At 46.3% G+C, this 13,137-nt stretch overlaps 1 protein-coding gene across 1 annotated transcript in view; it reads right to left on the minus strand.

The window, feature by feature from the left end:
* The window catches only part of LOC144756174 (E3 ubiquitin-protein ligase TRIM39-like), a 200,238-nt gene extending 187,455 nt beyond the window's left edge, over positions 1-12,783 (minus strand). Inside the window, exons 1-2 of the mRNA XM_078645756.1 lie at positions 12,691-12,783; positions 8,574-8,885 (exon numbers count right to left, since the gene is read on the minus strand). Of these exons, the coding sequence (XP_078501882.1) occupies positions 8,574-8,881 (308 nt within the window). The 5' untranslated portion in view covers positions 8,882-8,885; positions 12,691-12,783. The remainder of the gene's footprint in view (positions 1-8,573; positions 8,886-12,690) is intronic.
* Between the last annotated feature and the right edge of the window lie 354 nt (positions 12,784-13,137).

Here is a 13,137-nt window from a genome sequence, read left to right on the forward strand (position 1 = left end):
GGTCACTATGTATTACGAGATTTTGATTCAAGATTGTCTAATGTTCCACAGCATTTATGGGCGCAAGGTCCAACTGATGTAGGTTACATGCAAATCACACCCCATCGTGTGACTCTCAAGCCAGGTGTAGTGTTACCACGAATCAGGCAGTACAGATTGCCACCTGAGGCTGTAGCAGCCTTATCCAAAATTATTGACGAGCTCATGGCTCAAGGAGTAGTTGTAGAAACTGACTCCAATATATGTAATTCTCCGATCATTCCAGTCATGAAACGTACTGATCCAAATGCACCCCCAGTATATCGATTAGTGATTGATTTACGAGAGCTTAATAAATGTATTATTCCTCAGTACCCAGTTGTCCCAGATATTTCTTCCCTGTTAACAGCCATTGATTCCGAAGCCATGTTTTTCACTGTCATAGACCTCAAGAATGCATTTTTCAGTGTTCCAATTCATCCAGACAGTCAGTTTCTTTTCGGATTCTGTTTAAATGGAAGGAGCTATATGTTTACACGCGCTCCTCAAGGTTTCACGGAAAGCCCTAGTATTTACAGTCAAGCACTCAAGAGACAACTAGACAACATTCACATGCCAACTGACACTGCCCTGCTCCAGTATGTCGATGATCTACTGATCACAGCCCGTTCTGAACGTGCTTGCGAGCGAGCATCACTTACAGTTCTGTATTTTCTAGCCGAGATGGGGCACAAGGTGTCACCTTCGAAGCTTCAATTCTGTGTCCAGCAAGTGGTATACTTAGGACACTTGCTGTCCAAGAGGGGTAGGCAGTTGACACCAGACCGTATCCAGTTAATAGCGAGTCTTCCCCAGCCCAGAACCCAGAAGGAGGTACGTGCCTTTATCGGCCTTACTTCTTATTGTAGACAATGGATTCCCCAGTATGCATTTCTAGCCAAGCCACTGATACAGTTAACGACACAGGAGGCAGCCGTATCGACTGTCCTCCCTTGGACATCTGAACATACACTTAGTTTCAATGAGTTAAAGAAAGCCCTATGTCAAGCTCCAGTTCTAGCCACGCCGAACTATAGTAAGCCTTTCACACTTTTTGTTACTGAACGCGAAGGTACAGCATTGTCTGTTCTCACACAAGATCAAGCAGGACAATACAAGCCCTGTGCTTATTTTTCGAGCACATTAGATCCAGTCGCCCAGGCGTTGCCTGCGTGCCTCAAGTCAGTTGCAGCCACAGCGCTAGCTATCAGACAAAGTGATTCCATAGTTTTAGGACACTCCCTGACAGTACAAGTTCCACATTCAGTAGAAGTTCTTTTAAACCGAACACAAACTCAGCACTTGACAATTGCACGTTTAACAGGTTATGAATTGACACTGTTCCAGCCACACATAGAAATCAGACGCTGCAACGTTCTGAATCCCGCTACACTGTTACCATCAGTTAATCCAAATCCAGACCCACATGATTGTGTGGAAGTAGTTAACATTACGACAAAGCCAAGACAAGACCTGACAGACATTCCGTTACCAGATCCCGACCTGACACTTTATGTAGATGGTTCATGTAAGAGAACTAGTACAGGAGAACTAGTCGCCGCGTATGCAGTGACTACTGATACTGAAGTTATTGAAACACACCGTATTGACACCCTGTCCGCTCAAGCAGCAGAGCTAGTCGCTCTAACACAAGCCTGTATACATGCCAAGAACCTGAAAGTTAATGTTTACACAGATTCACGTTACGCATTCGGAGTTGTACACGACTTCGGAGTGCTCTGGCAGGAGAGAGGTTTCATGACTTCTCATGGAACCAAGATTCAGCATGGTCTCCTTATTCAAGCCCTGTTAGATGCCATACATTTACCGACATCTATTGCTATTATGAAATGCAAAGCACATACGAAAGTCACTGACATTATTTCCCAAGGTAATGATCTAGCAGACCGCACAGCCAAGCTTACAGCACAGACTCCAGACATTCCAGTTAATCTGACACATACTCCAGATCCGATTAAATGCATGACAGTTAAGGACCCTACACAAGATGTCATAGATATACAGTTACATGCTACCCCCGATGAAATCAAGAAATGGTCTGAACAAGGAGGGGTCCAGACAGATCAAGGATGGTTAACGAAGGGTAGAGCCACATGGTTTCTCCCCGATTCTATGGTTCAAGTCATTATCAATACCGCACATAGTCCAACCCATTTAGGAGAAAAAGCTATGTTAGACAGTATCCAGAACATTTGGTTCAACAAGCATTTACGAGCTGCAGCCAAGCAGAAAGTCCGTACCTGTATGATATGTTGTCAGTTTAACCCAGGTAAAAGTGTCCCGGTGGAACAAGGTGGTTTCCAGCCCCCTGACCACCCTTTTGAGGTCCTCCAGATGGATTATATTCAGATGGAGCGATGTCGAGGTTTCAAGTATGTCCTTGTAGTTGTATGCGCTTTGTCCAGGTGGACAGAAGCATATCCAGTCCCAGATTACACAGCCGCGACCACTGCCAAGCAGTTGGTTCGTGAATTTTTCCCTAGATACGGACTCCCTAGAGTCGTATATTCTGATAACGGTCAGCCATTCTCCTCAGAGTTGATGAAGCACGTTTCCCTGTTGTTAGGGTACCAGTGGAAGTTTCATTGTGTACGCCATCCTGAAGCAGCCGGTCTCGTTGAGAGACATAATCAGACTCTGAAAATTCGAATTGCTAAAATATGTAAAGACAAGGGTGTGGACTGGCTAGTAGCTCTGCCAGTCGCTTTGTTTTATATGCGCATGGTCGCACATTCCAGATCAGGTCTGTCCCCGTATGAGGTCGTATTCGGCCGCCCCCCTAACATGTGGGGTACTCCTAGACCCCGAAGTATTACCGATGTTTCATGTAATATGCTGACAGATTACCTAGCTTCCTTGATGTCTGCCCTCAACTCATGTCGTTCACAGGTTGCCGCCGCATTTCCAGACAATACCGAGGTGGCACCGCACGAGATCGTTCCAGGCTCCCTTGTGATGATCAGAAATTTTGACAGATCAAGTCCGCTGGAACCACGTTGGAAGGAGCCACGTCAGGTCCTCTTGACCACCCGAACTGCCGTCAAGTTGGAAGGCAGGAAGGGGTGGGTCCACCTTTCTCATGTAAAACTTTTCAAAGGATTGAAACCAGCGTCCAAAAACATTTTCCAGGATTCGAAAGACTGCCAAAATATTGCTCTTAAGGACTGTCCCGCACAAGACATTATTACAACCCCTCCCTTGTTAGAGAAAACTCCGCAACAGGAGTATAAGTTGAAATTAAGGTCTAGTAAAATAAGTCAGTCAGTTTGATTGTATAAGTCCTCCCCTAGGTGAAACGGTTAGATTGTTTCTGACATGTATAAAATAGACCCCCATAGTGAGAGAGTCAGTCGACGTTCACTTCAATGTATCGTTTTTCTGAGTTTCCTATTATTTCTCAGCATAATGATTTCCTGCACTAGTTACGCACTTTTCCTGTGTTTTCCAGTTCCTCATGTAAATATGTCTACTAATGCTACAGTAGAGCACACGTTTAGTGATCTGCCTCCTCACGAATATTCTTACCGCCTCGCTATGCGCAACAACACATTTATCCGTATGTTACATTATTCACACCAGACCAGCAATGCTACTAATTGTTGGGTGTGTGGTCGACTCCCCCCTTTCCAGACACCAAAGGGAGATCTGCCACTCTTTCCTTATCCATTCTCACACAATGGTTCGTGTGGAGCATGGTCCACGTTAACGTCATCCTCAACAGATATGTCTTTTCTTAACAGTACATGTTTTCCAGACAAGCAAGGTCTCCCCCACAGGACAGGTTTAGATCTAGAAAATGAAGTTTATAATTTAGGTAATTATTCGTCGAATTTCATGGTCCTGAATGTTCAGTCTGATACTACTCCAGACTTACCTGCTATTTCAGTACTACCAGTCAAAGGCGAATTATGTGTCCGTAGTTATGGTTCTGTACGCATAGGTCATAGTGAATGTACTACTGTTATCAAGTATAGTGACAGTGGGAAATCTATTTTCAAAGCTTCACGTCATTCTTATTTTATTTGTGGTCAAACTGCATATGTCCGTCTGCCCCTCGATTGGGAGGGAACCTGTTACATTGCCTTCCTACTGCCACCTGTTTTCCTAGCCCCACCTGACTATCATAGGAATTCCTTCCTAGTACATACCAGACACAAGAGAAATCTCCCGATTGTCGATTATACTGAAACTGCTGCAGAACAATTCATTGATATTGATAAAGGTGTGTTCCCTTATTTAGGCACAGTTGTAAACAGTAAGCTAATCTGTAGGTTAACAAGAACCCTTGAAGCAGTAGTAGATGAGACTGCCTCCGCTCTAGGTAACCTAACCGAAGAACAATCTGCTATGAGATTTGTCGTTTTGCAGAATCGTCTCGTCCTTGACGTCATACTGGCCGATAGGGGCGGGGCCTGTAGAGTCATCGGATCCAGTTGCTGCATTTTCATTCCAAATAACGCGCCGTCTGTTTATTCAGCTATAACCAGACTCCATAAAATTGCCCATCTGTTACATCAAGATCCAGGCACCTGGACATGGTCCGGTTGGTTCTGGAATATAATTTCCGCATGGGGATGGAAAGTCCTGTCCTTTCTAGGTATTGCAGTAGCGATCATATTTAGCTGCTGCCTCTGTATACAATGTGGCCCTGCGATTTGCAGCATGTGTGCTACCTCTTGTATTCCTAGTCCCAAGCCCCGTTCTAAATCCCGTTCCAAGACAATTCGAGACGAGCAAATGGTACTGTATGAAATGATAGATGGTATCATGAAAATTGATGTTTCCTGATGGAAACGTAGTGACAAGGAGGGAATGTGGAAAAGTAAATTTTGCCATGTTCTGTGTCCCTACGCTTCATCCATCATATGTTATGTGTGCATGACCAATATGCATATGTTATTCCCCATGTCCGATTAAAGACGCAATTACAGTTGTGTCCACCTCTAGTATGCTATTTTCCAGTCTTCGTGAATACTACGAATATCAGGCCTATGTAAAGTAATGTTGCCACGTTTCTTAGTGTGCACGTTATTCCATTATAAAATCCCCGTTTCTAGGCCTCAAAAGGGCCCGGACCCTGGATTCAGCTCCTGTCTCCTGAAAGCCTCGCTGAGGAGCGATACAGCCCCCACCTGTATCCTCGACCCTTCACTTACTTCCTGCCTCGCAGTGCCCGGTGCAGCTTGGCTCTGCCTCTGAGTCTGCCAAGCGTATGTTATGATTCCAGCTATCAGTTCAGTCCTCCTCTCTGCATTCCTAAGCTACTGAACTGCATCAATAATTTCCGTCATTGTCTAGCCTTCTCGTCTCCATGTTAGAGAAATACTGTATTTAATGGTCATTTAGTATTCTTCATCACGCACTACATGTAGAATAATGCATGGTCCAGTCTTAGAATCAAGTTAGCTTTTCCCCTCATGACTTCTAGTTTATATCGACATGTTCCCTAAACATCAGATACCAGATAGGGTTTAGGTACATGTCGCTCCGACCCTTCAGACTCTAGTCTCTGCTCCTAGCACAGAATTCATAGCCCCCAGCTTCTCCTAGTAACACGTCATTGCTAGTTTTCGCGCACCATTAGGTTAGAGGTCCCGGCTCCTTAGGTAGCCCCCTCCAAAGTTTCCGCCCATTCATGACATATTCTGTTACGTTTGCATCACATGTCTATGTATACTCCCAGTTACACCTCTTTTTACTGTTATCTCTCGCGACTGCTACGCGTCACGCCTTCTGCTCCACCCACTGCTACGCCTACTGCAATGTAATGCTATGTGTTTGCGCTATGTATATAAGTCAATGTTTTGTTATTGAATGTTAGCGCGCTCATCCCAGACCTAGCCCCAGCAGCTGCTGGGCCTCTTTTCCCCTGTTAGGCCCCAGTTGTCCTGCTGGGCCCTGTCATTCTGTTCCTATGCAGGTTGTCCTGATCCTGTCCTTATGCTGTAATAAAACCTGCAGAAACTCCTACTACCTCGAATCTTGACTCTTATTTTATTGAGCTATCTGTTATGCTATAAGTCTAGTCAAAAATAGGGTATTATTTATTTATTTACCACATATCGACAAAGAGGACACGAGTCCGCTATTGATGAAATTCCCTGTGGCCCCTGAGTCGATCATGACCGCGACTGTATACGCTTGTAACTGGCATTCAAGCCTCATGGGCAACAGGATATGGGATTCGGATTCACTTAGAGTCAACACCGTTAAAGAGGGCACCTTCCAGGGCTGTGGTTCCTTCAGAAGGCCCTCTCCCTGGACACCAGCTTCCGCCGAAGCGTTACCTGCCGCTATAGCTACCCTCTTATTCCGAGCCCATGAACCAGTGTTTCTAGGTTTGGAAGGGCATTCCCTAACATAATGGCCCTTTTTACCGCAGTATAGGCAAAGACCGGCCACACGACGACTCTCTTTTTCTTCTCTGGTTAGGGGGGATCGGACAGCCCCGATTTCCATCGGTTCAGGGTGCGCATCTGAAGAAGGCAAAGCCCTACGTGGGCTCCATTCCGTACGAGGTGGGCCCCTGTCCCACCTTCTCCTATCCCCACCTCTGTCTGTCATTCTTCCATCCAACCGGAGGGTTAGATTCACCATATCTACACAGGTGGTTGGTTGGGGATCGATCTGGGCAATAACGTCTTTAAGACCATCCCTCAAACCCTGATAGAACAAGGACATTCTTTTTTCCTCCGGCCACGAGGTTTCTGACACCAGTTGATTGAACTTGGTAAGATACGTTATCAAGTCCGATCGCCCCTGCCTCAGTTCTAGAAGTTCCCTATCCGCGCTAAAAGTGGTTGCCCTTCGGTCAAACACCTTTTCAAATTCGGCCCGGAAAGCCGCCCAGTCTGAGAGCATTGGGTCGTCATTCCGTACCAGAGGAACAGCCCAATTGGCCGCATCCCCTGTTAAATATGAAATCGCGAAGGCTACTCTTGAATGATTGTTAGGGAACGAGGCAGGCTTACAGGAAAAGTGTAACATAATCTGCGTTAAGAATGCCTGAGTCTTGGAAGGATCTCCAGAATATCTCTCTGGACTAGCCAGAGGGATAGGAGGAGGAACCGTTACTTGTACCTGAGGTACCGAGGTAGAAAAGGGATTCCTTGATAACCTTTCTACCTTTTCTTTTAGGGATGCAGCCTCTGCTTTAGAGGAGGCTAGCTCCTGCTGCACCAAAAGCAGAGCCTGCATGATGTCATCCATGGTGGCCATGTTGCAGCAACTGGACCCGGCAGAGCAACGTTCGTGGGCGCGTTATTCTGTCAGGTGCACTCCACGGGATCCAGTCGCTGCAATTATGGTTCCACCTCCAAATGTCACCAACACCCTGAAGTAGAAACACAGGGTGTTCGAGCCATTAGGCGAGGGAGAAAAATAACAAACTAAAATAAAAAATGTGGGATGGGTAAGGGTAGGGCCAGCAGGGAAAGGACGCCTGTAACAAAAAACAAGACATGCATCAGATAGGTGCTTGCTTACAATGGACTACTACTCTCATTTAGTCTCACTAATAAATCATGAAAAGAAGTAAGTACCTGAGCAGAAAGAAAACCCGACCTTGGATAGGAAATTACTACAGCCCTTCTGCCACAATCTGTGAGGAAGGCCTAAGGAGCACATAGATATATAGTTAACAAAAGACAGCCCTGTCATACCAGACACATACACGTTGTACTGATACACATATCCCACCACTCACAACATACCACAGATGAGCCAGAGGACACAATGTACAAGGGGTGTCCAAGGTATCCAAGTAAGGATGAAAGTTTCAACACAAGGTAAGAGAGAGACACGGTAGTGTGTAGGAAGCAAAAACTACAACACTCCGCTCAATAAAGGATGACCATACAGTAAATGTTTGGGTTATGCCAAACAGCAAATCGTAGTTGCGACCACCACAGAAATCTGCCAACAATAAACCCCCAAAAAGAGAACGCACAATGAGAGACTGGGGTGACCTGTAGTTGCCTCACTACATGCCCAGCTCTGTCTTGTCCTTGTGAGTACACAGGTAAATAACGGAGACGCGTAGTTTCCTCACTACCGCGCCCCGCTATCTTAGTTCCACAATACAATCCAGGTGTACGGTAACACGTGGTTTCGACCGCCACCGTGTTCCGCCACACCCAACTTAGCCGGGAAAAAGAACAACAATGCTTTTCCTCAGAGAGCTGCCGTCTCCGTTCTTCCCGCAATCCCAATAACAAAAGAAAAGTGAACAGCTTACCGCAAAGGCGGTAGGAATGCTAGAACGGCAATACCTGAATAGTGCCGAGGCCCGACACCAACAGAGACCGGGATGCCGAAGTTCTCCAAAAGCAGCGTGCAAAGGGAGGGGGCCAAACAGGAGTCACAAAGGGGGATGTGCAGAGCAGCCGCTCCCACGCCAAGCGCCACAGAACCAGAATAACGCGCACACGGATGCGCGTCTACGTTGGTGAAGTACTTCCTGCGAGACCCCGCCTGCTCATGGGAATTGTAGTTCCTGAGCTTTGGCAGGCGCGATCGCGCTGCGGGATCTGACAAATAGCTTCAATGGTTCCTTGTGCTGCTCACACAGCAGCTCCTTTGTTGCCTCCTTATTAGTGTTCAGCTGCTTGGCCAACTCTACAACATTGCGCAGCTGTCTATTGGGCAGAAGTATTTTTCGAGCGAATACTGTGAGGCACTGGGGACAAGAGAAATCCGACTCCAAATCTCTCCAGCTCCGAGCCAAACATAATTGGCAGAAGTTGTGTCCACATACCGTGATCACTGGATCATCAAAGTAATCCAGGCAGATGGGGCAAGTGAATTCCTCTTTTAGAGTCAGTATTGGATCTACGGCAGCCATGTTCCTGTGGAAGGAAACAGGATGTTATATTCATTTTCACAGCTAAAAGATAGCAACAACTATGAAGGAAAAATGGAAACCCATCAAACTGACGCATACCACTTCTTGAAAATTCCTTTTGTTTTGGCAGAAGACACTAAAAACTTCTAAGATCTCAGGTACCTTTGTGTCTCAGTCTTTTTAATGCTCACCCTAACCTTAGACTGCAGTCTTAGCACACACATACAGTGAATGGTGTTCCATTTCCTTCAAGGGTCCAGACTGTACGTTTTAATCTCTTCTGAGATATCATTAAGTACCTCTGCGGATACAGAGGCTTTGACCGCGCCAGTGCTCTCTAAAGGAAGATACTAACTGGCTTGCTATGGAACTGCATCTAGTGCAAATAGCAGCTCCTCCAATGATCAAACATGGGATTTATTTTCAGAATAGGACTCCTTCCCTGAATCATAAACACGGGCTGGTGAGCTTAGCAGCTCTGCATGGATCACATTCAAGCTATTTGGAGAACCAATTAACCTGGGAGGAAATGGGAAAGTCTGTGGCACCTAGAGTTTGTGCTGGCAATCACAACAACCTGTGTTAAGACTGTATTGTGATGCGCGTTTTCGGAGTCAGGGGTTTGTGTTACTTTGACTAGCCCTGCATCCTGCCCATTTACGAGTAACTACATTTAAAAAAAAAATTTATTTCCAAGAAACACATCTATAGAATAAACATATCCAACTCTATCTTCATCCAATTTAAACAATAAAGCATTCACAATTCCTCCAAATTCGTCGGGCATTACAGAGACTAAGAATTGGTCAAGATTTCCTGAATTAGTTTGCCATATATCATTACTACAAACACACTTAATTAATAGAGCATATCTTAATATAAAGTGATCTTTTTTCTACAGAATATACTAAAAGACCCCAAGTTGCACTTAAAACTCCCGTTTATGGATCAATCAATCAATCAATCAAGGACATTTATAGAGCGCACTACTTACCCGTAGGGTCTCAAGGCGCTGGGGGGGGGGGGTGCCGCTACTGCTCGAACAGCCATGTCTTCAGCTTCTTCCTGAAGGAGAGGTGGTCCTGGGTCAGGCGCAGGTCGGTCGGGAGGGAGTTCCAGGTCTTGGCGGCCAGGTAGGAGAAGGACCTTCCTCCTGTAGTCGCTCTTCGGACGCGGGGGACGGCGGCGAGGGCGTGGTTGGCTGATCGCAGGTGGCGTTTGGGAGCGTAGAAGTTGACTCGGTTGTTGAGGTAGCTCGGGCCCTGGTCGTGTAGGGCTTTGTGTGCGTGGGTGAGGAGGCGGAAGGTGATTCTTTTGTTGACGGGGAGCCAATGCAGGTCTCTCAGATGTCCGGAGATGTGGCTGGTTCGTGGGATGTCGAGGATGAGTCTGGCTGAGGCGTTCTGGATCCGCTGGAGTCTCTTCTGGAGCTTGGCGGGGGTACCGGCATAGAGGGCGTTGCCGTAGTCCAGTCGACTGGTGACGAGGGCCTGGGTGACGGTCTTCCTGGTCTCGGTGGGGATCCACCAGAAGATCTTCCGTAGCATGCGTAGGATGTTGAAGCACGCCGAGGAGACGTTGTTGACTTGTCTGGTCATGGAGAGGGAGGAGTCCAGGATGAAGCCCAGGTTTCGTGCGTGGTCTGTTGGTTTGGGTGCGGTGCCCAGGGCGGGAGGCCACCAGGAGTCGTCCCAGGCGGAGGGTGAGGAGCCCAGGATGAGGACCTCCGTCTTGTCCGAGTACAGTTTCAGGCGGCTGGTCGTCATCCACTCGGCTACCTCTTTCATCCCTTCGTGTAGGTTGGCTCTGGCGGCGGCGGGGTCGTTGGTCAGGGAGAGGATCAGCTGGGTGTCATCGGCGTAGGAGATTATGCTGAGGTTGTGTTGTCGTGCGATGGCCGCGAGGGGGCTCATGTAGACGTTGAAGAGGGTGGAGCTCAGCGAGGATCCTTGAGGGACGCCGCAGATGACTTCGGTGGCCTCTGACTTGTACGGTGGTAGGCGGACTCTCTGTGTTCTTCCGTCGAGGAAGGAGATGATCCATTCCAGAGCCTTCTCCTGGATTCTGACGTTGCTGAGGCGCTGTACTAGGGTGCGGTGGCAGACAGTGTCGAATGCCGCGGAGAGGTCTAGGAGGATGAGGGCTGCTGTTTCTCCTTTGTCCATCAGGGCTCGGATGTCATCGGTGGCGGCGATGAGGGCGGTCTCGGTGCTGTGGTTGGCCCGGAAGCCAGACTGTGAGGGGTCGAGGGATCCATTCGTCTCCAGGAAGGCGGCCAGCTGCTTGTTGACGGTCTTCTCGATGACTTTGGCTGGAAACGGGAGGAGCGAGATGGGGCGGTAATTCTTGAGTTCGGTGGGGTCCGCTGTGGGTTTCTGAGCAGAATATGTCTAGCAATTGCAATTACAATGTTGAATGACTTAATTGCAAATAAAGTGTCTTCATTACGTAATCTTACCCCATACTTTTCATGTAACAGACGCAAAATCTTTTTCATGCACATTTACTAAAATGACTTCTACTTACATCCTGCAACTTTAGAGCACTACAATTCTCACATCCTTTCCAAGTAGGCTATGGCTCAACTAGAGGTCAAGGAGTTGTTGTTAGTGATGGTCCGGCACAACCTATTTTTTTGTCACTTAAAAACTCTGCATCTGTTTGACGAATGTATGCGAAACTTTGCAGACCTATGGCACCTGTTAGATTGGTTGAGGATTGAAAGTTTTGTGATGTTTGGTCAAGGGGGCACAATGAAAAAAGAGGGGGAAAACACACTTGTATTTACATACACTCTTAAAATATGTTACATGCCTACATAAACTTCAAAGTAATAAAATCTTTGCTAGGGTCCCAAAACACACGTGAAATCCAAATCATTTTACATAGAACCCTTAAGTACTTTTTGTCAATGGAGAAATCTGCAATTATTTCCTTTAACTGGATCGATAAAAAGATTTCACAAATGTATTAAAACAAAAACTTTTTTTTAACCTGAAAGGAAATTCGCAGTGTGATGTTGTGGGTCGTAGGACGACACTGTGATGAAAACAAGACATCACCAAAGTCACTTGACAGGGGACGACTGTGTTTGGTAGAGGGGTGGGGTTATGAGCGCCAGGTGCAGCCCTCTGGAAGGGGGCTGCACTGTGACATGTTGTCAGGACACTACACTTAATACCAGCATAAATTCATTTAATTTCTCCAACCTGCCATTTGGCCTGCTTTCACAGAATGCAAATGAAATTCTTTTTTCCCCGGGTCCCCAAAACGAAATCGTTTATGCAACATCCTTCAAAGTATACTCTGATTCATTGTTAGAAATGACTAAAATACGAATCTGAAGCATTAGTATGCAATTATATCATATACTATTTTCTGAGTCTACATACCAATAGATAGTAAGGTGGACAAGAAGTTACATTGTTAACTTTAAATCCAGAAAAGCCTGACAATTCCTCACTTTAATCACACTTGCTGGTCTCGACAAAAGTCTCTCACCGCCCTGTGCAGCAATGTCAACAGTTCTTAGAAAAAGTTGTATATGTGTGAAGCTCGATCAAATTTTCATCTGCTGACTGCCATCTAGATCACAAACAAGTCATGAAATGCTATACGATAAAAACTTTATTCGTTAATAATTTATAAGACAAATGTGTAAATCATTGAAAAATATTATTGTAACATTATTTTAATCGTTTTCCTTTGGATTGTATTAGGCGCGTGGCATTTTTAAGACTTCAGGCTTTAGTATGCATCTTAATGTCTGTATTATATTAAAAGTTTTATCACACTGCCTCTCCACATACCTGTTTTTTCGATCTTGAGTATCAGTAAAACGCGGTACAAGAAGAAAGCCGACCAGAAGCACCGCAGCAGAAGCGAAACAGAACCGATGAATGTGAAAAGGGGGGCTTGGGGGAGGGAGCTGACCGAAGGGAGGTCCCCTCCCCCGGGCGTTTTGGGAGGGCTGCGAGGGGTCCTTCTAGAAAGGGGTAGATCCTTCGAGAATTGGGCTGGTCTAGTAGGTTTTGACCAGCCCAAATATAAATTTAGGTTACTCCGCCCCCTAGCCACCATTTTAGGTTTGGTGACCTGGTGGCTAGGTGGGCTGTTAGCGTTTTTTGTGACTGGAGTTAATTGTGTAGTGGTTTGGTAGCTTTATTTAGTGTTGCTGTGTGTTTTATTGCTTCCATGGAGGATTATTGCGTTTTAGAAGCAATGCGGCTTCTATCTGAAGCAGGTCGCATGGACCT

This window comes from Lissotriton helveticus, chromosome 5_1 (assembly GCF_964261635.1).
Source record: "Lissotriton helveticus chromosome 5_1, aLisHel1.1, whole genome shotgun sequence".
NCBI classification, from domain to species: domain Eukaryota; kingdom Metazoa; phylum Chordata; class Amphibia; order Caudata; family Salamandridae; genus Lissotriton; species Lissotriton helveticus.